At 37.2% G+C, this 26,980-nt stretch overlaps 2 protein-coding genes and 1 long non-coding RNA gene across 23 annotated transcripts in view; 1 reads left to right on the top strand and 2 right to left on the bottom strand.

The window, feature by feature from the left end:
* The first annotated feature begins 391 nt into the window (after nucleotides 1-391).
* LOC134534305 (replication protein A 70 kDa DNA-binding subunit) lies at nucleotides 392-18,446 on the top strand. The gene is made up of 13 exons (XM_063372678.1): nucleotides 392-576; nucleotides 660-707; nucleotides 3,826-4,025; nucleotides 4,693-4,856; nucleotides 6,098-6,200; nucleotides 6,706-6,868; nucleotides 7,493-7,694; nucleotides 9,319-9,431; nucleotides 9,760-10,009; nucleotides 10,830-10,987; nucleotides 12,391-12,474; nucleotides 14,681-14,875; nucleotides 17,392-18,446. The coding sequence occupies exons 1-13, from the start codon at nucleotides 544-546 to the stop codon at nucleotides 17,512-17,514; spliced, it is 1,836 nt and encodes a 611-aa protein (XP_063228748.1). The 5' UTR covers nucleotides 392-543; the 3' UTR covers nucleotides 17,515-18,446.
* On the bottom strand, nucleotides 7,279-10,974 carry LOC134534306 (uncharacterized). Its single transcript, XR_010075481.1, has 2 exons — nucleotides 10,682-10,974; nucleotides 7,279-10,036 (listed from the first exon to the last, which is right to left on the bottom strand). It is a non-coding gene; the product is annotated as an uncharacterized LOC134534306 (long non-coding RNA).
* A 6,343-nt stretch (nucleotides 18,447-24,789) lies between the features above and the next one.
* Nucleotides 24,790-26,980, bottom strand: part of LOC134534298 (spectrin beta chain) — a 137,319-nt gene continuing 135,128 nt past the window's right edge. For all 21 annotated transcript variants that reach the window (XM_063372644.1, XM_063372642.1, XM_063372647.1 and 18 more), the window contains one exon: nucleotides 24,790-26,421. In XM_063372644.1, the coding sequence (XP_063228714.1) occupies nucleotides 26,418-26,421 (4 nt within the window). In that variant the 3' untranslated portion in view covers nucleotides 24,790-26,417. The remainder of the gene's footprint in view (nucleotides 26,422-26,980) is intronic.

Genomic DNA, 26,980 nt, shown 5'->3' with positions numbered 1-26,980 from the left:
TCGAATTTTTTTTAACTTAATATAAATCCTATATTAAGTACTGAAACAATTTTATATGTGTTTTAAATCAGTTAAGTGTTTGTTTGTGATTAGTGATTAAATTTTCAAGCACTAAACACTTTTATTTACATAGCTTTTACTAAATGAGTACAAATGATCTGGAAGACTATGCATTTAATAATGGTTGCCAGGATATATGAATTTAAAATATGAAAGAAAAATTGGCAATTCAAAACTGAAAATAAAATCTAAATCTTGTACCTGCAGGAACTTTAGTTTTTAATAACATATTATTGAATAATACAAATGATGTGCAAAACATATTAATAAATTTTATTTGTTTATCTAATTAAATATTTTTATATTATTGTTGGTTCTAATTTTATTTTAGGTTCTAATTTGATCAGGGTTCTATGGGTAGGTTACCCGCCTTTTTAAGTCAGTTTCATGTAATGTTCGCTGACGGTAGATTGATTTGTATTCAAGTGTCATTATTTTGTTACCTGAAGAGCTTTTTTCAAATTTTTTTTATTAAAATACAATATGAGCTATAAGTTAACTGAGGGGGCCCTGGCCGTACGTATCTTTGTATTTTGTGTTTTGGGTTTATTTGTTCATTGTAACAGGGTCACTAATGCCTTGTTTATTTCAATTTACAGACAATCATGCGAGGCGGCAACGTTGAGAACCCAGTAGTGCAGATATTGGTAAGCTGTTAGAATTTTTTTCAAGTGGGAATGGGGATGAGGTTAACAGCAGAGTTGGTTACAGACAGGGCCTACCCTGTAAGGCTTGTTCTACAGTGACTCGTAAACTCAGACGGATCTCACGAAATATTTCACTATTTGTCTGCTTTTTCCACAAGTCACGGAAATATTACAAATGTCAAAAGTATTTCCGTGCTAATCCGAGCGGGTTCGTGTCCACATGCGTGCTATTGTAGATATATTCCACGAGTTCCTGCTCTGTTTAAATGCCTTTGTTGGTGGGGTCTAAGGGGGTGGACCTCTAAGGGAAAGATGCATAGTGAGGAGAAATCATTCGTGGTTAGGCATTGCAGTGAGTTTGATAAGAGTTGAGATGGATGGATATTATTTATTGGAGCAAACTATTTTTTTTGGGATCATAAAAGGGTTGGGGGGGGGGGGGGGGGGGTTGAGGTTCCTTGCCATCAGGCTGTAGCTCAGTTGGAATGTGGTTGAACAATATAAACCAGTATTTTGTTGTGCACCTGCATTTTCCAGAAGTGTACTGTACTTATTTTTAAGTATTTTACTTTTTCTTTTACATATTTTACTCCATAGGCTTCTGCAGTGCAGACAATCAGCGAACTGTGCTAAGACCTTAAGAAATAAAGTAGACCTAGTGGCGTGCACACAAGCTAGCTTTTGTGAGTGACGTTTTGTGAAACATCGGGGAGTGGGAAGCAGTCCGGGTACGCTCGGCAATCGGCAGACATGTCGGCTCCTTGTGCTGGGGATCTTATTCCTCTCAGCTGCTCTGCGTTATTCGCTGAAGCACACTTCTCATTCATGTCATTATTCTTTCTGACTACCCTTACCAGCATTTCTTTGTCTCTCGTTCTGTTCATGACTCGTGCCTTCCAGAAACCTGTTCACTTGTATCTCAGTTTCATTGGCCTGTCTCCTCAGCCTCCCGTAACGCCCTTCGCCTGGCGAGCTCCCGCTGTCTTTCTCCCAGGCTCTCTGCCTCGTGTTGCGAGCCACCAAGCATGCCTGAAGTGTCAGAGCGTGGTTTCTATCACAACAGTACGTGAGTGTGTGCTTTAACAATGCTCTCGGATATTGTTTATCTGCATCATTATGAAGCTTTTTTTTCTAATAATAAATAATCTTAATTCAATGATGGAGTGCGGTGCAAGTTTGGTAAGACACTGGTAATTATTCGTCACATATCAATTTGTAATTTAAAAATAAATTAGAAAATGAAGATATGAACTAGTTGAGTTTGTGATGAAAAGTATAGAATTATGTACCAACAATATATTTGATTTTGAAATATACACATAACTTTGAGGAATATTGTTTTGTGTAACATGCCCAATTGTATTTTAATGTAAAAACTTTAAATAAAGTAAGCAGTGGAATTCTGTTTGTGATTTGAAACTGTACATTTATCTAAATATTTTTGATTTTGAGGATACACGTTATAAAGCTTTGATATAAACTGGATATTCAATGAGGAATATTGTTCACAGGATCAATTGTTTCGTCTCACATATCCGTTTGTTTTTTTAAATCAAAACATTAAAATAAAGGAAGCAGTTAAATGTGCTTGTGATGCGAAACGGTACCCTTAAAATATTTTTAGTTGTGAAATTATGAATTATAAAACTTAGATATAACCTGGATATGCAATAAGGCTCAATTACTAGACACGGGACTTGCATTCCAGTAGACCTGGGTTTGAATCCTGGGTCATACATCCAGATACGTGTTCCGTGGTTTCCTGAGCGTGCTCTGGCAATGCCGGGCCGGTTACCTGTGAGGTTGTCATGGAGTGAGTGCATGGAAAAAAGCCAATAAAAATCCAAAAATTTGTTTTTTAATGCCTGACTTATTTTCTAATACAGCCTAGTGATATTTCAAGTAGTTTACCGTTAACTTACTGTTTTGATGGCGGATAAGTTTATGTCAGCTACATTAATTACGTATTTTGAACTCATTACGTATCAAATATGTTTTATTAATGTAGCTGACCTTACCCAACTCACTTTTTTTTTTTTTTTGCAAGTATCAACAGCTTGTGTAAAAAAATGTAACTTGGGCAATGACTTAAAACTGCTGTCAACATGGGAATGTCTTATTTTACCTATTCAAAATGGTGGAAATCATATTCGTCTTTGAACATGCTGCTGAAAATTATTTGGTCTCAAGGTAATGAAATAATACAATTTTAGCTTTGCTGGTTTAGACAGTGATTAGAGCAATGTCAGGTAGTAAAAGAATTTTTTTTTTTTTTTTTTTTTTTTTACCTGTGTGTGTCTCCATGGTGATTCCTTCCCCAACTGCGATATTCCTGGTCTGTCGCCTGTGTTGTGTCTCATCACGACTGTCAAGAATACATTTAAAAAACACTGAACATATTTTTCTACTACTATGTTTTATTTTATCATGTAAATTTTGAAATAAGACTTTGTATTGCAGTTATTGCTGTGGGAAATTTCCACAAAAGGTACACCTAGTTCAAATTTCATGATTCTTAGACTTGAATTAATCATTAACTCGAAAGTTTACATACAGGCATGCACACGCACGCATGTGGAATACAGGAGGATCTAATTTTCAGAATAAAACAAAAGGTAATTTTTTCATATATTGTATTTATTTATTTATAATATTAAATGGTTAATGTGTAATATTAAATGGTTGGTTTGGATTTATAAGCTCTTGTTTAACAAAAAATGGTTAGCTTTATATATTATTTTTACTAACGTAACATTTAAGAAAATCTTTGAAAATCCTTAAATATCCTGGTGGTGGAAAAAAAAAAAAACCCTTGAATTTGATTTTGCCAAAAGAGTGTCCGCCCCGGTTGCGGACTGCTGACTACCAGACATTGTACACCGTTAATAAATAATTACACGAGGAAGCAAATAACACGAAAGAACATTAGTAAATTATTTATCAAGTTAAAAAAATAAACTGCCCGCATAAGGGTGCGTTCAGAAAGTGTTTGTGCCTTGCGCTGCTCCGTCATTGTTCGAGCTGAAAGAAAACAAGTCACTGGGGCGGGGGATTTAAAATATTCGATTAAAAATCGGAAGTTACGTTGACGGAGCTGTGACGAGAGGGGTGCCGGCAGGGGCACAAGCGCATGGGGGCGGAGGGCGTGGGCGAGCGGTTCCGCCTGCTGGTGTCGGACGGCCGCCACCTGAACAGCTTCGCCATGCTGGCGACGCAGCTCAACGCCAAGGTGACGTCCGGCGAGCTGGAGGACTTCACCGTCGTGCAGATCAGGCGCCACATCACCAGCATGATCAACAACACCGGCAAGGGCGAGAAGTGAGTCGCTGCTGCTGTGGGCCACTTGGAGTTATACAGTGCTTGCGCAGCGTGCCACAGAAATAGACAGCATGATGAAAGGCTTCATACAAAAAAAATGATATATATGCTTTTAAATCATATACATACTATAATCATTGATATTGAATACCGGTCCATATAATTAAAAACATTAATTAATTGTTAATATTTGTTATAGAAATTGTTTTTATAAACTTTTTCGTGTAAATAAGTATAATATATTTGCATTATAAATTGTATAACATTCAGCCTAGTTATTGTTTTTAATTATTAATTATAATTTATCTCAATTATCACTCAAGTAAATTATTTTATATACATGTTTATATTAATATTGAATAATGAGTATTTAATTTTTTTTTAATTTGATTAAATTCATATTTTTACTTATTATATTTATATCACTCTGGCATTTTACTATTTTATTTGTATTAATTATTTGCATGCAAAATTAAAGTTAGTTTTGTGTTACGCTAAGTAAGTGTAACTTCTGATGTGCGTACATAACTACACCTACCCGTTTTTTTTAGTTACCAATATTACGTGTAGTTTTCTCTCGGCAGCCGGCAAGGTAGTTCTTCTGTGAAGGATATCTTGTAGTGTGTGTTCGGCACGGAGGGCGTGACGCGCTGCCTGCTGTCCCCAGGCGTGTCATGATCATCCTGGACCTGACGGTGCTGACTCCCGGCTCGGAGGTGGGCACCAAGCTGGGCAACCCCATCCCCTTCACGGACACCAGTGCCGCCACTACGCCGGCCCCGAGCGGCGCCCGGCCCGCGCAGGCGCGGACGCCGACCGCACCGACCAGACGTACGTGCGCTCGTTGCGACACAGTAGCGAGCTGGCTAGTGCATTTGGGTTCAAATAACACTTCAAGTTGGTTTCTGCGAACAAATTTTCACCTGCAACTTGAAAATATTTACAGGCATTACTTCAAATTTTCAGTGTTATTTATTTGTAATGGAAACAAAGTTTTTTTAAAATATTTGTTTCTGCATTTTAAAACGAGCCACAGATCCTACCAAACTTCTTCACCTAGTATTAGCGATCACCCAGGGTTACGTTGTCTAGAAAACTAGCTGGAGGGAATTTTTGGACGAAGATAATATAGTATGTCATTCGTGGATAGGTGAAAAGTAAATGTTTGAAAACCTCTTCATAGTTTACGCTAACGAAAACCAACATTCCAACATCAGTAGCTCGGTGTGCTGATACTCTCAGCCCTGGATGTTGGTAGGCTTGGCTCTGTAGGGTGACTGTCGTGGTGGTCAGATGGTCGATCACTCCCCTCCCACCAAGGGGTTCCGGGTTCCACTCCCGGACTACGTTCGCAGGTTGGGAACCTGTTGGCTGTTGCCGGGAGCTGGGTTTTCTCTGGGTGCTCCAGCTCTGGCACCCATTATTCCATTAAAGCTCCAGTATCAAAGACTGTTGAAACATTTGCTTGAAGACCTGGAAAATGATTTAACTGTAGTCAAAAGCCTAAAGAAAATAACAACAAAGATGCCATTGTTGGACAGATCATGGAGTGACATGAAAGCATCTACACCGAATGCTGGAAAAACATAACCCAGCAAAATGATACTTCAGGGCTAGCTGAAAAGAGGAAAATTTTCGTACTATATCTGTGTTAACACAGCTTTAGCTTGTCAGAGTTTCCGTGGTCCACGTAAACTTGGTTAATTCAGACACCACTATACATGCATGCATGCATGCATGTCTAAATGTTTAATCAGTTCACAGTTACCTAGTCACAGTTGCCTACAGTCTGCATTGTCTGGATCTACACTCTGTACTGCCGTTGCTGATGTGCTCTCTTCGCCGTCAACCACACCACTGGCGACAGTAGTCGGTTGAGGCAGAAGGCACGTCACCAATGACATCACAGTTTGCAGTCTCATGTCACTAACCAACTTGTTGTCTTACTCGTTCAATATTGGTGTGGTCTACATCTCGCTTTCATAGTGACTTTTCACTTGGATGTTGTGTGTCATGCATTACCTCGCAAAGGGGACGTGCAGAAAGTGATGGGAAGGGTGTCGTGTTTCCAGCAATGGGAGTGTCTGGCGGCAACGTGTCGAGAGTGGGGGGGACGGGCTCGCCCGCCGGAGGGGAGAGGACTGTCCCCATCTCGGCCGTAAGCCCGTACTCCAAGTGAGTCCCGCTTCGTCCCTTACTTAACTTGCTTACCGAAGTCATTCCCTTAAATTCCCCATAAAAGAATGTCCCGGTTGTAAATTTAAATAATATCAACTATAAGCATTGCAAAGTGTTGGTTCAAGGTCACAATTAAAGAGTAATTCAAACAGTTTTAGACAAGCATATTCTGGAGGACTGTTTTGTTGTTTTCTCGCTCGCAGCGCCACCTGCGCAAGGTGGCGACTCCTGATCGTAAAGCTTTTTCTGTTCTGCAATTTCAGTTCAACGTGTTCAACGTACATTTTGTTTAAAGTTTAATTGTGATTCCCCATGTGGCTTCAATAATCTTCTGCAATGATTAAGTTAAAAAGAATTATTTAAAGTATGTTCACAGTACTGTGTGCTAGTTCCAAGTGGCCTAGGGATGCATGTCATTTAGACGGGTGTAAGGGAACTGCACAGAGCTGTTGGCATCGCGTCCAGGACGGTGACGTCTCGTGGGTGCTACTCCGTGTTCCAGCGCGGGCATCAAGGCTCGGGTGACGCTGAAGACGCCCATCAAGACGTACAGTAACGCCCGCGGGGAGGGGAAGCTGTTCTCGCTGACCTTGACAGACGAGAGCGGGGAGATTCGCGCCACGGGCTTCAACGACGCGGTGGACAAGCTCTACGACCAGCTGGAGGTACTGTTGGCTTCTGCGTTCTGTCTAGCCGTCCAGTGCGCTCGGGTCTCGGAGCATTGCAGGAGTTGGCTAGATGGTCTTGGAAAGTTCTTTCCTTGTTTGCATACAATATAATATCTAAGATTATGTATTATTCGTTAATAAAAGGAGACGGAACAAAATCTGATTAGGAATTGGTCGTAACAGCGCGAGAGGAAGCACTTCAAAGAGGGGAGTTAACTTAATCTTAGTTGTAAGAATAAATGTTGTAGCTAATGGTAAGGCAGTGTATTTCGGGGAAGTGCCCAGCTAACTGAATTTTCCTAACGGTTTTGTACTGTGAAGTGTTGGTCATCATGCGAGGGACGGGCAGTCTCGGCGGCTCGGCAATATGTAAGATTGGTTGTTCTAGAGAAGAATAAAAGCTGAAATTCGTTCTAGACGTTTTTATTGAGTAATTATCGTCAGTAGTTTCAAATCAATTGATGGCCTTAAACGTACGCACACATCTACCTGCAATAATCGTAGAGTTGCATGAAAAGTGTTTAGTGCAAGGAACAGTTGTCGTCTTAGCCGGGCACAGTTGTGATGTAGCTGGGAAGCTGGCTCGAGAGTTCAGACCCGGCTGGTGGGCTGTGTCGGCAGGTGAACCAGGTGTACGTCTTCAAGGGCTTCACGGTGAAGGCGGCCAACAAGCAGTTCAGCAACATCAAGCACGAGTACGAGATCACGTTCAACCACGGCACGGCGGTGACGCCGTGCGAGGATGACAAGGACATCCCCACCACCTCGTTCAACTTCGTGCCGATCAACAAGCTGGCTGAGGCCGACGGGAACACCATCGTCGGTACGATGCCGACTCCCCCACTGGAAACCTTCAGGATGCGATAGGGATGTGTGAATCCTTGATTTTCAGTTTGGTTCAAATCCGATTCGAATCCCTGGCAATATTTGAGATATGAATCCGATTCCAAATATTAAGCACAGAATAATTAAAAATAATTTAATTAATTTAAAAATAATGTGTGTTCTCTTTTTTCTAACTGTAACTACTGGCTATTATTTATTACACTGAGATTGAAATGTTTATAATTATGTAAATTTAATTAATAACAAACACTTTAAAATATGAAAACCAAAACGTACGTATTCGATTCTCCATCTCAATCATAATAAACTGCACGCCACAGGGAAATCTCAGTTTTATAAACTTTTCAGTAAACAAAACCATTTTTTCTCCAATAAATAGCCAAGACGTTTTTTTCTTGTAGGTATGTAATTGTTTTTAGTTTATAGTTTGCTAAACGACAAAATTCGTAATTATAGTTTAAGCTCTCAAAATCTCTAAATTCTTTTAATGTCACTGTGTTAATTATTTAATTTACGTATCTTTCTTTGATACATCATATTATAAACAATTACGTAATATTAGCCTAATTTTATTTTTCACTGTTAGTATTTTTGAGCCGTATTAAATTAATTTATAACTTTTGTGAATATTCGTAATACTGTTCGAATCCATGTACGTACAACGATTCCGGGTTCGGGTAATTGTGGATTCGAACCGTATCCGAAAATATCGGGTACTCGCACATCCCTAGAATGCAATTACAAAATCAGCTACGTTCCTGCACTGATAAAAATTGTGTTGCTCCCCAGAAATAAACAAAAAATAAAAAATAAAAATCTTGTGGTAATGTTAGGGTTGATGCTAGAAAATACTATCCAAACATTGCAATGGACACATTTGTAACTTTTTCTGTTACTATGCATAAACAAATGTTTGAAAGTTGTTGTGTTGTGTTTAATTGAGTTATATCTGACAAAAATCTGAAATAAATAAATAAATTAAATGGTAACATGCAATTATATTCCAAGTCCATTACAAAGTGGACATTTTAAGATGCTCCGATGTGCATATCTCTTTCCCAAGAACAGAAGATTTCATGTTCAACTTGAAACTAAGTTGTGAAGAACCGCTTGACTGGATGGATTTAATGTTCTCATATGTGAAATAATTAAGGTTAGCAGCTTTTTTAGATAAGATTTATTAAAATACTTTCTATATAAATGCATTAATAAGATTTTTTTATTTTTATTATGTTCAAACAAAAACCATTAGGTTTATTTTGTTTCTACTCCTTTATTCTTACATGCTATGTGATGATCGCAAATACTTACAAGTGCAGTATTCAAAATGTTTAAAAACGAAACATCTTGGCGCCCAGCACTACAAGTTACCAACTCCGTGGATCATTGTAGCTGACATTAGGGTCATCTTGTACAAACTTTTACAAAAAATATTGACTTACCTCAAAAGTTTCTCAAGTGAGGATCTCCCTGCATTCAGAATTCTCACCTGCCAAGACATTGGGCACAGACGTTAATGTTCGTCTGTGATACCAGTATGTTATGAAGAGCTCATGTAAGCACGTCTCCTGTATGTAACCAGATGTGATTGGTGGTTGCAGACGTCATCGGCGTGTGCAAGAGCGCGGGCGACGTCAACACGTTCGTGGCCAGGACGACCAACCGGGAGGTGAAGAAGCGTGACATCACGCTCGTGGATCAGTCCAACACAGCAGTGAGTAGCGTTCAGGCCTTCGGTGGTGGGGGGGGGGGGGGGGGGGGGGGGTGTTTTGTTTCCAGGGACTTTTCCCCTTACAGTTTGAAAACCATATTATTTATATTTTCGACTTTAGCACGGTTTCTTAGAATGAATTCGAGAAATTGCTACTTCGTTAAATCCAGGGTTCTGTGGTATGAATATAATTTTTAACTTATCTGAGTTGGTATTCCTTCTGCGTGTGCAGCATGCGGTACAGTAGAGTCGGTGGTTACCAAGGGTGTGTCGGGTACACCAGGGGTCACGGGAGCGAGCCGCGCTGACGTAACCACGTGGGGCCCGACAGGTGACGGTGTCGCTGTGGGGCGCCCAGGCGGAGGAGTTTGACGGCAGCCTGCAGCCGGTGGTGGCCATCAAGTGCGGCAAGATCAACGACTTCGGGGGCGGGCGCTCGGTGTCGCTGATGCAGACCAGCGCGCTGCAGGTGAACCCAGACATCCCCGAGGCCCACCGGCTGCGCGGCTGGTTCGACAACTACGGCGCTCACCAGGAGACCACCAGCATCTCCACGCGCTCCGCGGGTAGTTCCGGCGGAGGTGCGTTCCGCCCCGGGCCTTGCCCTGCTGCAAGTAGCAATGTCTAGTGTCTCCGAGTTATTGTGTATTCCCAGCAGGAAGAACAAACAGCTTTGCACTCTAACATTGATGATTAAAAAAGACAGTGTAAGAATAGGTTTCTTTTACTTGATGATCAAGAATTTTTTTTATCAAAGAAAATGTATACCTGTAATAATAAAAGTATATATTTAAAATCATTATTGCAATGCATAGTTCTAGTCTGTGCAATATATTTTTTTTAAATTTTAGTTAAGCCAGTGCTTTATGTCTACAATATAAAATTTTACGTTCCTTCTCTATCTGAAAAATATTGGCACATATTGAAGCTAAATCGGCAGATAGTTATATTAGCAAAAAAAAAAAATGTATCAACATAGCATGGCACTAGTTTTATGTTAAGGTTTGGTAGTTTAAGAAAATAACAGACCTTAGTTTGGATATTTTTTTTTTGTATGTTGGGGGATGGAAGTACTACATTTTTAAGTGGCGTGAAAAACTTCAGAGCTCCCAAAATTTTAAAAACTATTAGCATATATATATGTTTTCTTTACATAACATTATTCAACTTGAAAATTTGTTACTTAACTTATGATGTTAAATGAATTTTTGTGTACTAGAATGGAAAAAAAAATAATAATAACATTGACCTACTTTAAAGGTCAGTAGCAGCTTGAACCAGGTCTGTGGGGTTGTGGTTGGTTGCGATCCCTCGCAAGGGACGGTCCCTGGTGTAGAGCGGGGGAGGCGGTCCGGCGAGGACGGGGCCGAGGGGAGACCGCGTGGCGGTGTGGTTGTGCAGGCACGGACGGGGAGTGGATCACGCTGCAGACGGCCGACGAGTCGGACCTGGGGGCCAAGGACGTGGCGGACTACTTCAACTGCAAGGCCACCATCGTGATGATCCGCACCGAGAACACCACGTACCAGGCCTGCCCCGGCCCCGACTGCAACAAGAAGGTACTCGTCGCTGCTCCCCTTCAGCCTCCAAGACTGCCAAAAATTACCTGACATAAAACAAAATATAGCGTTAGAACCGAAATAACACTAAAGGAACGCCAATGCACCATATAAATACCGAAGTTCAAGTTAATAAACCGCAAAGCACCGAAATGCAATTAAAATCATGAAACTAATCACTTAATCAGCATTTTCAATCAAAAATTAAATTTAATGACAAATATATAATCTTTTAAATATTAAATTCAATGAATAATTTATTTGGCTTGATGTTTGTACCACATTTTATTCGCAAAAAAAAAATGAATATGTTTAATTTGATTTTTAATCTTGAAACTTATTATTTCTCATTTTTACATTACTACATTAGTAGATTTTTTTGAATTCAAAAAGACTTTAAAGATATATTTTATTTGTCCCGAATAATTGGCCATGCTTATTACAAATCATTATATTGTAAAGGTGCATAATGTATCAGTTAAAATGACTCAGTTTTGGAGAAATTAGTTTTTGGAACATTTAAGTCTTCTTATTTGTTCATGGAATATGCTATCTTTTTTAATAAACAGATTTCATAAAAAAAATTCGAACCAAAAACATTGAAATCTCCTTTCTTTAATAACAAAATCTGTCTGAAAATAGAACCATAAAATTTTATTTTACTCAACTACTTTGAGTATTGGTTTATTTGGTTTTTCAGAAGCCCTTTCTTCTCTCGTTCATCTAACAAACAAAAAAAAAATTATTTTGGAAGTTCGCAGTGCTTCAGCAAGAAGGAAGAAGGAAGGAAGGAAGACCTAAAAATGAAAAAGAATGAACAGGATGAGGTGTTAAATGCAAGGAAAAGAGCAGCACTCAAAATCAAGAGACTCAAAACGAAAAAAGGAAAATTGCTCGAAGAGAAAAAAGGAGAATTATTAAAAATAGAGATGGAATTGAAAAAACTGATGAAAAGTGTATAAATGGTTTTTAGTGCCAGTAATTAACCTAATGTAAAAAAATTTAATGCATAATACTTAAAATTTCAGGTCGTAAAGAATTTTTTAAAGGTCTCCAAAAGTCACCATAAAGTCACTGATTTTTGCTGTTGGAATGTGGTAGACACCCTGAACTAATTTTGAGTGAAAAATCGCTGGCACAGACGTATTTGCAGGCTGGTAAATTTTTTTATGTGTTGATTTCTTTCATAGGTTAATTTGTGAACAATTCATTATAGCAAAAGTATGTTTATTTCTCCATTTCTCTTCAGTGTTGATTCCAGTAGAATTGTGTTAAGCACTTGAAGATTATGGCATTTTTAAAACCTTTACAATGTCTGCCAGAGATAAATGATGTTGAGAGAGTAGCGAGAACGAATGTTCCGCGACCTTGTTCAGTTTTGCTGATGACCGGCGTGTGTGCAGGTGATCAACAACGGGAACGGGATGTATCGCTGTGAGAAGTGCAACTGCGAATATCCCAACTTCAAGCACCGTCTGTTGCTGACCGTAAGTTACCACCTACCATTTTATTTCTTCCATTGAATTGTTTTGGCAGGCTGTCAGGGTTGAATTCAAGCATGGGTTGAAAGTATTCAAAAAAATATTAAATATTAATGAATAATTTTATATTTGATTCAACTTTAGAATTAAATAAATAATTTTTACCCATTAGTTTTACTATTAAATGCAGCGAGCGAGGTGCATTCACAAATATTTAAAGAGAGAAGAGTGTAACATGATTGAAGCCAGACCGGTTTCACTCTTTTATCACGTAATCGTCGCAACCATATTTTAGGGCGTCAAAATTTGGATAAAAAAACCTCTCGTGTAAACGCGCGTGATGTTTTTGGTCCCGCTATTAGATGCTGAGCGCTTTGTGTAGGTATCTTTTCTGTATAAAATGATGTATTTTAAAGTACAAATATAATATTTTTTCAGAAATTACCGCGTACTTATTTAAATAACAGAAATACGAAGCTGTCTGATGGGTAAATTTTCTTTTAAAGACTTTTTAAATGTTATAATCGTCATTGTTCGGCTGTGTCGCCACAGTGTACTGCTTACAAAAATGTAGCCAGCGCTCGTTGCAATCATTAGTGTTTGGTTATGTTGCTTCCCGTACAGAGCGCGTACACCTAGTCGAATATCGATATCTCGCCGATTGCATGCAACGCGCGCTGTCTATGTGGAACCGAGTTAACTACATTTAATATTCCGCTCGCTCGTGGTGTTTACTACGGTAGTTACGCGTTCGTTCGGCTTGCATTTGGATCATACATTTTGTTTTTCTATTTAAAGTTGAAGAAAGGTTTTTGTTGCATGACTTATAAAGTTATTAAATAAAAAATTTTGGCGTGCTCTTTTATACTTCACTTTGTAAATAAATGTACTTTCCATGAATGGGTTTTGTTTTTATGAATACTTTATCTAACAAAAAAAAAATTTTCCCGCATAATCGTCACACCCCTACATATCAAACTTGATTTTAGAATAAAATGTGCGAAAATTATGCGAGAAAACATGGTAATTGTGAAATTTAGTTTCTTTTTCTGCAACATAGCATTTTTTTCTTGCATTTTACGTGACTGTTATGGTTACATTTTCTTTTTCATTTTACTGTAGTTGTTATCAGTTGTTCTTAATCACTTGTGAAGTGTGCCAAAAAGGTTTCTCTGGATTATTAAATTAAACTCAAAAAAAATATTCAAGGTATGTGAATACTAGTTTGATATTTGATTCAAATGAAAACAAGAAACAGCAATTGCAGAATGGGTAATTGACATTGTAATCATGGCCTTAAGATGATGGGTTTTCTCAGGGTACTCCTGTTTCCGCTGCCAAATGCAGTCCGACACCGCCCCCTCCTACTGTCCCACTCTTCCACACTCTGTCTGCCGACACGGCTAGGCCCAGTGCGAGCAAGTGCCTCCGTTGTTGCTCGAGGAACTGGTGCAACATGTACGGCACGGAGGCTGGGAATGGCTGAGCTGTTGTGAGATAGGGTGGACAATTAGTACCTCCCTTTTTTTCCCTCCCCGGCCCTTTGTTCGCCCCACACGACTCCTGTTACGGTAGTTGTAGCAGTGGGTTGATGCAAGAAATTGAGCCATTCATTTCAGGGTGGTGAAGAAATGAGGTATAAAACTGGGATTAATTTAACACCTTTTTTTTTTGATGCTGGAAATTGCACGGTTTTGGTCGTGGCAAGTGTGTAAGGATTATTTTGTGGTAAGGGAATTTTATGCTTCAGTGAAGTAAAATAAAATGGGTTTGAGTATAACACACTTGTCGTCCGTGCACCATTTCACCAACTGTGCCTGTGCATACAGCTCTTTGGTTAATTCATATCAGTGTTTCTAGACCACGGAAATTGAATGTGTTCAATTATTTCTGCTCCGATACCCACAGTATGTTTTGTGTGTAGTTCCAATTCAAATTTTTCAGCTTATTTTCTACTGCAGAAAATATTTATTTTTTAACTATCACACATAATTTCCTTGCTGTGTAAATGTGGTTGTTTTCATTACCAGGTACTTGTGTGTGTACAGTTTATAAGATATTTTGTCTGGTCATTCTAAGGTTTGACACGTTATGTTGAACTACGTTAATGTTACTCCTGTGCAGTGGTGATGGACGGAAGCGTGTTCCGACCGGTCGTGAACGGAGGGAACCAGTGAGACGGAGCGAGACGGAGCGTGCTGGTGTGTTGCAGATGTGCATCAGCGACTGGACGTCGAGCCAGTGGGTGACCTGCTTCCAGGAGACGGGAGAAGAGATCCTGGGCATGACCTCCCAGGAGGTGGGCGTGGCACACGAGAGCGACCCCGCCTTGTACGAGTCCATCTTCAAGAACGCCACCTTCAAGACCTTCGTCTTCCGCCTGCGCGCCAAGATGGAGGTCTACAACGTGAGTGGGCTAGCGACCACCGGTATACAATATGAGTAGACTGGCGACCGGTCTTTTGTAACAGCTCCACCAGTATACACTACGAGTGGACTAGCGACTGGAATTTTTGAAACGAGACAAACCTAGTGATCCACTGGTACACAATACGAGTAGACTAGCTACCTGATCTTTCGAAATATAACAAGCCTAGCACTCTGCTAGTACACGTGAGGTGTTTGTATACATAGGTTCTTTTATAAAACGAGGGTAGCAAGTTTATAGTAGGTATAGAGTATACAATTTTCCACTATTCTTGGACACAGCAAGTGGACAAATTTGCAGTGATGAAACTAAGTCCAGAGTTACTGTTTAAACGGTGACAATTTTTTGCGCAGGCTCACATGTAAAATGTTTAACTGCCTACCACATAGATGTGTAATTCATGCTCTGCAGAATTACGTTAACTTTGGAACAGCTGCGTTAATGCGAGGTTAACGGATTCAAGCCCCTTTAGACTTGTCGATAGGGCACACAACAAACTTAAGTATTTTGCCCGGGCAAGGAATTTTAATTAAATTTAGTCCAATACATTTATGCAGGGTTTTTTTTTTTTTTTTTTTTTTTATAAAAAAAATGCAGTTTGAAGCAAGATGTCTTGCCGTAGAGTATATGGTAGCTCCCAGCTTTAATCTGTAAATCTAAATTGTAATATAAATATGTATTGCATTTTTGTTTAATATTCTATTTGAGCATGGTAAAGTCTTGTGAAGAAAAATACATAGTGGGATTTGGTATATTTATAAGTTTATTTTATATAAAAAATTTACATATATAAATTAATATAAGTTATAATTATAGCTAGTGATATCTGATTAAAAAAACATTTTATGTGCTTAAAAATGGTAGAGTTGAATGATTATAGAAATTTAGTGGTGCACCGATATGACTTTACCGATTCGATTACCGATTATGATAGCAATAATCTGCAGATACCGATTCAGTTACCGATTATAATGAACAAATCTTTTTAAGTGTAATAATGCACACAAAAAATTTTATTCCCATGTGAATTTAATAACAAGATTAGGTAAAATTGAGAATACAGTTATAATAACAGTATAAAAATATATAAAATTTACAATGGGTAAGTTTTTGTTGCGGAAAACTAGCATTATTATCGACTACCACATAAGGTTGCATCGAGAAATTACAGTTTAACAATGTAAACATGTTTCTTTATTTTTTTCACTTGAGTTTATATAAAAATGTTTCCACACTTGACTTTTTTTCTCCCTACTCGCCATCTCACTATAATTATATAAAAATGACTCAAAACCAATTCTAGCACGTGAGATTTTATTTATGTTGACTGAATATATATAATTATAAATACTTTTTCACTTTTCACGTCACATACAATAACACAACAACGGATAATGTTACCAAAGACACCCATCACGAGCTTGTAAAATACAGTGATAAACTCTAGAAGGTATCGGGACCATGATTTTGAACCGCTACTACGACTTGAAAAGATTGATTGTCATAGAATCCACTGCAACTGCTTGTGGTATTTTGATTGCGTGCCATCTATTTTACATCTCTGGCTATAGGTAATGTACAAGGCCACTAAACTAAAGACAGAACAAAAGACGAAACGTAAATAAACGTGTAGGAAAAATGTATTTTTTATTGTTCGAGGCAATGAGATTTATTAAACTTAACGAAATATCTGTAATCGTGATATGACGGAGTTAGATGAATTTTATAATGTATACAAATATTACCGTATTATGTCCTAAAATGTGTAACAAAATATTACACGGTAAAAACCTACTTAATTACGCCGGGACGTAGATAATTGGCAAAGTAATCGTTAAGATAATCGGCGATTACGATTAATCGGAAAGTACCCATAATCGCCGATTACGATTCATCGGTATCCGCATCGGTACACCACTATAGAAATCGACTCAAATCCTGGCCGGGTGCAGAAGTTGTTACCTTTAGCTCGTTTAATAAATTAGTCAAACTTTTGTTCATGTATTTTTTTATTTTATTTCTGCTACATTTTTTTTTTAAATTAAAATATTCTGGATTCATATTTTTTTCAATAAATATTTTTAAGTTGTTTATTCAGTCATTAAAGTAATTTATCAAATATTAATCAATTTTTAAGATATGTAATGTGAATCAATATTTCTGTTCATTTCATTACTAAGGAGTTTACATCTGAAAGAGGTGGAAATACCTTGTGATACATATACAGTTTTGATAGGGACTCAGCAAACAGTTTGCTATAAAGTTTTTTTATTAAGATATTTTCTATATAGGTGTCCGGTTTTTAGCAGTACTCAATAATGTAATCTTGTACGGTAGTGTCTTGATTAAGTCAGCTTGGATTAACCGAGGTTCCGTATTATCTGAGCCAACCTGAAGCGCCATTATTTGCAAAGACTGTTCAACATTCACATGAGGACCTGCAAAATGATCCAGAGAGCTAGGACAGCACGTGGCGAGTGGCACCCCTGTTCCAGGACGAGCGGCGGCTGAAGATGAACGTGATGCAGGCCAAGCCGGTCGACCTGAGGGAACTGAACAACCGGCTGCTGGAGAACATCAAGGCCCTCTCCGGGGTCGGCAGCAAGCAGAGCGTCTGAACACGCTTGTGCCGAGGGGCTGCTACACCTCGACGCTTGCCGTGCGTTGTCTAGTGTTGGCACTCTAGGAGATTTTACAACCATGTCAATTTTGCTGGCATATATTAAGACAGTGTAACCCAGTTGTCTTTTGAACTTTCTGGTGGGGAAGCCTTCACTTCACGGACGGGAGAGCCACACCCGAAGTTCATGCTCGCTTTTTTTTTTCCATACCACAACAGGTGTATTTATTTGGTTTGGGAGGTGGAGGGTGGGGAGGAATTAGCGGGCATTTATTCTCCAAATGCATGGGTTTAACTCATAAGATGTCATTCTTAAAATTAGCAAGAAGTAATTTAAAGAATTATTCAGTAAATGAAGATAAAATGTTAACTTTTTTTTTTGAGTCAAAAGAAGCATAAGATAGGTTAGCTACATTATAAATAATTTAAAACATTGTTGATGGTTGGTTATATTAGGTAAGTACAGCTACATTAAAAAATACTGTAAAATCATTTTATGGTTGCTTAGCAAAAAACTTTTTAATATGTATCTATCCAGCGCTAGGAAACAGTTTACATGATTCCACAGGATTTTTAATGTAGCTATCCTAACCAAATCAACCGTCCACAATGTTTTAAAGTATTTATAATGTAGCTAACCTAACCTAATTGACCATTAGTATAGATCATTTGTAATTTTTATAAACATGTTGATACAGAACGATTCAGTATTCTAAAAATCAATCAAAAAAAAAAAAGCATAAAGCCTTACCTGAAAATAACAAGTTGCGTAAAATTGCAAAGGGACATATTTATTTACAATGACCAAACAAAAAACCCTGAAGATGCAAGATCGGGAGTTTGGCTCTCTCTGTGAAAAGGCTTCCCTTTCTTGTGGAGTTGTGTAAACAGCAATGTAATACTAATAAACCTATTTAACTTGGTTACAAATTCTTGCCTTCTTTCAATCATACCTATAAATTGACTGGTGTGTTTAGTCTGACAAACTAAATCCTTGTAAAAATTTTTCTATGGAATCAAATACCACTGTGAAAATTTGCTTTCGGAGCCCTTATATGAATTGAGAGTTACCCTATATTCAAAATATAATTTAATACAATTTGGACCTTGCAGCAGCATGTAGGAATCTCGTGAAGAAACCCATGTGTGGTAGTGTTCAGAGCTAGCCAGGACCATGCTGGAATTCGTTCAACCGAGTGGATCAGCATTCTCTCACTGGAAACTTTGATTTGTGGCATTAATTGGACGTTACCAAGCAAGTGTCACTAGGTTTCCTTGTTGCTTGCGTATAGTTAGGGACCCTTTTATTTTGCGAATGGTTTATTCACGAAATTTTTAGTGATGGGTCGAGACTCGAAAAATCGAGCGAGTCGAGTCGAGCCGGCGAAACTAAACTCGACTCGAAAACCGAGTTGATTAAGATCGTGTCCTCGAGTCTCGTCAAAGTTTAGTTTTTGGCTCGACTATAAAGTTGCACAATTTCCAATAGTGAAGGTACTTATCCGAAACCATGCACTTTAAATTAAAATAAAATAAAATGTATTATTTAGGCCTACCTAGTGGAAAACCTCTGATCCAACACTGAAAACCTTGAAAACGAAGTCGGAAGATTATTTATTTTCGATCGTTTATAACCGCAAACTGTGTATCCCATCCTTCAATATGCACTTAATATTTATAACTGCAACAAAATACCTTTATTTAACTATAACGGAATTAAAAAATGTTCTCTAGATTCAGTCATGAACAAGACCACGTTAATATTTGAGCAGCTTTGGAGGTAAATAATATTTACTACTAAACACTAGATAGCCGCCATTTTAACTCTTGGCCAATGGCCTACGTAAGCCATCATACAGCCAGGGAATGTTGCCACTTTGTCAAATCGATATCAACAATAATTGAAATCTCCAACCAGTTTTCCATGGCCGAACGTAAAATTGAGGCTGTTGAAGTTTATGTTTACACTTGAGTTTGCGTCGCCGGCGTCGTATTAATCATAAACGGTTTAGTATTAGTGGAATGGATATGTTTGTACGGCCTGGGACGTCACAAAGTGATGAATAGAAATCAAGAGCAGAGATTTGGGAATTTTTTGAAAAATTTGATCATCAGACAGCTAAATGCAAGTGCTGAAAAAAAATTTACAAGACTTAGTCATCATCAAATTCACGTTTTATTCATCACTTGGATGTGCATTTTCACTTAAAGCGTCCATATGAAGATTAAAAAAAAAAAAATACAAAAAATCAAATGTGTAGGGCAACCTTCAATAATTCAAAGTTTTCATATTTAATTACATATATTATATTGAGAAATATTTAACATATTTATTTCGCTCATCATTCTGCCACTTGAACCTCGCTAAGTTTGACTCATCTCGACAAATTTCCATGACGACGGCTCGAGTTCGACTCGAAGACAAATTTCTATGAGTTCGACTCGAGCTCGACTCGAAGATAAATTTCTTTGTTTAACTCGAACTCGACTCGATGCTGAAATAGGGTGACTCGACTCATCACTGGAAATTTTTATACAAGCATATAGGGACAACATACCAACAATGTTATTTTTATTGTGTTACTAACCGTTTATGCGTCACGTCGCGAAATTTGCCATTTTTCTAGTTTTGCATGAAATAGGGCTAAATTCCTCTATTTCACGAAATTTCGCACGAAATAGCCCATTTAAAATCACTATTTTAAATAGTGATGTGCGAGTCTCGGCATCATCGAGAACGAGTCGAGACAGAAATTTTCTCGATCTCGTCTCTAGATAATTTTTTTGGCTCGGAATTTTCGAGAATTTTGTAAACAAGAAATAGGTTAGGTAATATAATATATTGAGGCAGCATTTTGCGTTGCGTGTTGAAATAATTAACATATCTTAAACGTAACGTAGATCGAATAAAATAAAATATACTTGTTACAATAGTATACACGATAAATTATTAAAAAGTTAAAAACGAACAACTTCCGTTCACAAGTCACTACATGAAACGGTAAACGTAAACAATGAATTGTGCTGTGGTTATCACATTAAATTACAGAAGAAAATGATTATTTTCCGTTAATAAAACCAACATTAAATCATTTTCGGTATCAATATCAAGTATCAACGTAAAATGGTACGGTAAAAAATAAAAATATAAACATGACTGCAGAATTCTTCCGCGATTGCATTTTGTTTTATGGCCTTAGGTTATACACACGGCCAGCAGTATATAACAAGCAACATGATGTTTAAATTGCGGTCCGTATCGATAGTGACATATCGATAGTGGTGAATATTCAGACTTTAATGATCAAGTACCGTCCATGGCTCAAGGAAACTGTATAGACTATGGAGTCAATAACGTATGTTTACATACGACAGTAGGCAAATAAACTGTTGAGTGTAAAGGTAAAGTTGTAATTGCAATTGCAATTGTGGATACTTGATAAAATTATTGAATAATTATGGATGTTTGTCAGATTATTGAGTTTTACTTTTTTGGATCATATTATCCTGTTAACTAAAGTACAGATTTCTCGATCTCGACTCGATTCTCGAGAATTTTTAAATTTCTTTCTCGATCTCGTCTCGAATTCAAAAAAGTCTTTCTCGCACATGCCTAATTTTAAAGATTTGCGCACGGTCTAAGAAGGGGAGGTCTGGACACTCCCCAACCTGGCCAGCATGCAAAAGTGGCACACCTAATGTCTCCGTAGTTCCGCTCCGCTCCACCATCTGACGTGTAGCGCTGCTTGTTCTGCGGTGGTATTTTAAGCTTTGTTGTTATGAACAACTCAACATAATAATCATTTAAATTTTCATTTAAATGTTTAAAATGCATTAATCTCCAGATATCGATACAGTATCAAATTGGATGTGTTTATTTTTTATAAGTTTGGGAATTATTTCATAAATTAGGTCAATTAGGTTACGAAGTATAGTTTCCACATTGGCATTGGCGGGAACTTCATTGTGAGCAAGGAGCATTGATTGTTAGTAAAGAGAATAAGCGTATATTATTTTAATTGTGAAAATGCCTAACCTTTGTGTTGCACCTGGGTGCAAAACAAATTATCAGGCAAAGTCGGACGAGAAAGTTGCAATATTCAGAGTTCCCAATGATGACAATGTTAGGCAATTGTGGCAGAAAGCAATTCCATGAGACAAGTTTGTACTTAAAAGATCCCATTATGTATGCGAAAAACATTTTGTGGAAGACGACATTCTCACAAAAAAAGGAACACAAAGATCAGTTCGGAAACGTCATTGGAATAGTAAGTTAATTTTTATTATTTGTATGAATGTAGTCTAAAGATTACTTATTTTTGTATAGGCCCAACTTTTTTAAAAATGGAATGTATGATGTTGAATTTTATTAATGACCAGCACAACCCTGATAATACCTGTTTGTAAGTAGTTTGACAATTCACCATTTTTTATTAAAATACAAAATTTGCAAAACGAGTGCGATCTCTTCCTTAAAAAAATTATAAAAATCCCAAAATACTTTTATTCAGTGCTTTAAACTTTCCTTTGTTATCTTAAAAGGCGCAGATACGGAATTCAAACTCGTTTAGGAGTAATAGCAGTTTGTAATTTACATTACAATACCTGTGCATTCATGCGGCTATCAAAATTATTTTTGTTTGCTGTGTATGTGCGTCTTGTTTGTTTTCGACAACTTATAAAAACGTATATATTTTTTATTTGGATATTGTAAGGCAATGTAAATAAAAAAAAATAAAAAAAATACATCCCTACTATGCACCCAAGCTGAAGCGTCAACACTTGACATGAGACACGAAACATTGACGATGGCACTTATTTGTGTAGCAAATAATGTATTGAAAATGCAGGTTTGGTATTGTTATTCAAATACGTAAATCAGCCAAGTTATGTAATTTGATTCAGCCTTTAATTTAAAATGTTAAAATATAGTGTAATTATATTAAAATTCATTGCAGTGCATCAAATACTGTCGTAACTCTCTACGTTTGTAATTATGGAGTATAGGGCCACCATGGAAATAAAAAAAAGTAAAAACAAAACTTATTTTACTTCCTTACATGATTCCTGATCATTCTGCAAAACGGCATTGCGATATTTCCAGTAATTTGCATAAAAATTACCTTTTTAAACGAGTGTATTTTTTAAAGTTTTATAGACATGAACAAATTAGGTTCCGGAAATGTGGCCCTATGCCCGATTATCACGTTACTGTGCGTCCTCCGGCGATGATTTTAAACTATCGTTGTATCGTATATTATTTACCTCTTGTTTGTTTTTCACGAGAATTGACAATATCATCATAACGCCTAATGATATATTTCCACCGCAAGACACCTAGCGCTAGAGTTGAATAGCGGACGTCGAACGAACTATGGAGACAGTAAGTGGTCACTTTTATCTGGCGAGTGTCCAGACCTCCCCTTCTTAGACCGTGGATTTGCGCAAGAATATATTTACAAGTCAAAGATAAAACTACACGAAAATATTTTACAGAATGATGCCTAGGCAAATCATTTTATAATTTGATAATATACCTTAATATTTAAACGCCCTCAGGTTCAAGAAAACGGGTTTATTACGTTTATTAACCTAACAATAACACAACTGTTTTGTTTCTATTAGTTGGCCAACGGGTTACCTAACGGCCATAACAAGCCATAGACAAAGTACATAAACACTTTATCATTGCGACACCATGTTGAATTTTATAATTTTTCGCTGCAAATCTTTACTTTTTTTTTTAGAAACCCATTCATACGTAAAATAAAGTCTTAATTTTCTAGAACATTCACCATATATCTGAAGTCAATACCGAATTACAGTAATTTACAAAAACAATTTTACCAACATGGCATCCTTCCATACAAAATGCCTTGATGTATTGTGAACAAAACTTACACACTTTATCTCATCTTCTCAGAGACGTTCGGAGAAACAGATTTTTCTTTGGCTCAGAAACTCCGGACTTGTTTGTTTTCAAGTTGCTTGTTGTTGAATACTTACTTTTTATTTTTTTTTAAATTGAAAAGTGGATTTAGGTGTTACTCTTGAATTTATATATTCATACATTTATCTGAAACAGTAATTTATCTAGTATTTTGCCCACGAATGAAGCATGTAATTTAAACAAGAGTTATACAATTGCAATTCACCGTATCTAAATGTGTTAAAAGCGTTTAAATCATGCCGAAAATTGTATCAATTTGCAACTGTTGGATTTTATATATTTGATGCAAAGAAAAAATAATGATGTGCAAATTTTGCAACTTCCCCTCCATAAATATACTACGTGTTAAGTGAAACAAATTTTATTTACCACTTTATTAAAAATTTTGACTTTTTACACCGCTCTTACCAGGTTTTTTACACCGCTTTCACTAGTTTTTTTCACTGCTATTGGTAGTTTTTATTTACCATTTTTCAGGGTCCCTACGTATAGGCAAGCCACAGGTAACACCTTATTAACAAGCATCAGCTAACAGTAGTGACAAAACACCAGGATTAACCGAGATAGTCAAAAAATAAAGGTTACAACTTAATAAAATGTTTGGTGGAATATTAATTTTAACATCTTACAAGTGACCGTAACAAATTAAATATCCTTTTTATTGAAAATTGTGTACTTTGTCTAGTGTTCATTTTCCAACATCCAGCTACTGGGACATGTTTATTTAATGTCTACTTAATACAATTTTACTTTCTCTGAACAAAACTTTTAATTGCATTGTGGTACCATGTTAATAAGAATGTGTGTATTGATATATTAAAACCAGCAAAATTAAGGTTGGTGAAAAATGACTCATTTGGAACTACCAATTTAAATTACAAATGTTCCGTGACTTCGGAAGTTAAAGAATTCACCCGAAAATTGGTGAATTCTAGCAGCGCCCAGCACCAACTTGTGTCTAGGCGGCCATCTTAATTTTACTGTCCTTTGTTGGACACAAGCAAGGAGAAAGTTTCGTCCGCATCCAACCAACAAAAAAAAAAACTTTCATGTCCACGCTCAGAGCACAAACAAATAAGAAATGTATACAAATGGTCCTTTTTTTAGTCACTGAACAACAAAGTACCATATTTTCTTTTGTAAGCCCATCTAAGGTTTGAGCAAAATATTCACCCAACACATGGGATGCTGGGATCATGTGCTCGAGTCGGGAACTTGGGAACAAAGCAACCGTGCACACCCAGACATCCGGCAGAAGCACGGAGTCAGTCTTCCCGTTTCTCACGGGGGGGAGAGGCTTGTGCAGATATTAAACAACCAAACTTGTATTTAAACACTTTTATTACTGAAAGCATAAGATATTTGTCCCAATAATACATAACTCTGTCAGCATTTCTTTCTTTAAAAAACTTAACACATTGTGGAACAAGTACAGCCTGATGTGGAAGCAAGAATCAACCAAAACTTTACTCAAAGAAAATGGAAGCTGATTACTGTGATGTAGAAAGTGTGGCATGAACCCGAAATACTACATTTATTGATGCATAATCTCAAAACGAGTGAAGGCCAAACAGTACATGATGCGTAAAAAGTTTGTAATTTTTTTGTTTTAAATGCATGAGTAACATGAAGCTTCCAATTTTCTTTCCATTCCAGAGATAGCTTTCCATAATACAGTTCATTTTTTCCATATACAATCTTTTTACTTAACTATATATTTGAAACTGACTAGCTCTACTATTTAGTAACTAATAATTTAATTTTAAATTTTCTCTCTGAAATTACTTAAAAATACATAACTTTACCATATAATATACTTCTGAAGACAAAAGAACAATTAATGTTTGTCGCAAATGTCCTGGTCACACTGACAAGTGATAACCACGCATTTCACAGTTTGTAGTCGTTCAAAGGCGACAAATAAGCTTTATGGTAAAAATATCTCTTCATGTCTCACCTACACATTCAACATGGTGATCAATGGTCACAATCATCTGCTGACACCACTTCCAAAAGTAACACTGAAATTAATTCTTAAATGAAGTGTAAAATGCATAAAGTTAAAATTTTTTCAAACAATCTTAGTACATGTATATTGACTTAAAAATGTGTAGCTAAATTAAAAAAATATATAATTCACAAAAACAATAATACATACCTGCTATAAACAAGATATCAAAGCAAATAATGAATTCAGTTTACGTACGTACATACACAACAGTATTTAACAAATCTGCACTTTCATCCTTGGAGTCATGACTTACTTTCTAAACAGCAAGGAAGAAAATATTGCTCAACTTTTAAACATACGCACACTTAAAAGAGAGACGGGCATGAAGCAGTATGATCCACAGTAAGTTCACGAAGATTAACGTAACTGCATCAATCAAGCAAATTCAAGATATGACTTAAGTTGCTATAATTACAGCGTGAATTCAGCGCAGAGTCCACTTTGAAAGAAACACACTTTAAGGATACTGTTTGCATATGATCGCACTAAATATTCCTAACTCCAAAATCAACTGTTTTGTCTGGCAGTAATATAATACAACTTAACTCACTCTGGCTCCAACACAATTCTCAGCATGTTTCTTGAACCACACACCAGGAAATTTTAAAAATACAGCCACAATTCTTCTCTTCAGGGCCAAAAAGATGTATTGCGAATATGTATTTTGAAGTACGTCAAGTCTGGAGAGCACAACCTTCAGGCGACCAGCGATAAGACAGCTTGCAGGCAATAAATATTAAGGTGTCAAGATATTTCAAAACCATATGAGACGTAGTATTTAAATAACGCACGAATCAAACCGAGGCGCCCTATAGGTTCATGCGACTTCTCCATCAACGTCACAAGATGCCAACCTCGTGGTAGTTTCTTGTTCGGGCCGTCGGTGCATCCACAGAGCTGCCAGTCAGCGACAGAAGACGTGAGCCTCGATTTCATACGCTTAGCTGCAAGCACACACCACACACTGCTCAACGCCAACAGACAACTCCAACTCCAAACAGTGCTCACTGAATGCCACACACTTAGTACAAAGGCTCTCAGAGATTACCGTGAAAAGCAGCCAAAAATAGAGAAAGCTTATTGATGAGGTTTTGGGGGTGTGCCAAGCTTTGGAAAATCAAAGAATAATCAGACTTTTTTTTTGACTTGTTTTAAATAAAAAAAACAAGATTCAGAGATTTTTTTTGAGAGCAACAAAGTCTATTTTAAAATGGTTGTATGGGGTCATAAATAACATCTGTGGTATCTGCTAACTGCTTTTTAGCATGACATATTTTCAGGAAGATAATACAAACTACCAGCTGATTTTATTTTCCCAGCTGCTTCACTTGACTGACCAAAAGAAAAGTTGATACTGCAGACATGAAAAAATAACATAAGTGCCTTTTTAATGAGAACACATGTATTGAAAGAATAACAGAGGAATGTGATAAGCTTTTACTATGTTATATTTTCCTTCTTTTTAGTCATCACTATACTAGTATGATATACATGCTTCAAGAA

The sequence above is a fragment of the Bacillus rossius genome, chromosome 7 (assembly GCF_032445375.1).
Source record: "Bacillus rossius redtenbacheri isolate Brsri chromosome 7, Brsri_v3, whole genome shotgun sequence".
Taxonomy (NCBI): Eukaryota; Metazoa; Arthropoda; class Insecta; order Phasmatodea; family Bacillidae; genus Bacillus; species Bacillus rossius.
This window is presented reverse-complemented; position numbering and strand designations above follow the sequence as displayed.

Bases quoted from the DNA above. Each gene is read 5' to 3' on its own strand.
- LOC134534305 (XM_063372678.1), top strand. From the start codon at position 544: ATGAGCTATAAGTTAACTGAGGGGGCCCTGGCC. The intron at 4,026-4,692 runs GTGAGTCGCTGC...TGCTGTCCCCAG, and splicing joins AACACCGGCAAGGGCGAGAA to GCGTGTCATGATCATCCTGG. The intron at 6,869-7,492 runs GTACTGTTGGCT...CTGTGTCGGCAG, and splicing joins AGCTCTACGACCAGCTGGAG to GTGAACCAGGTGTACGTCTT.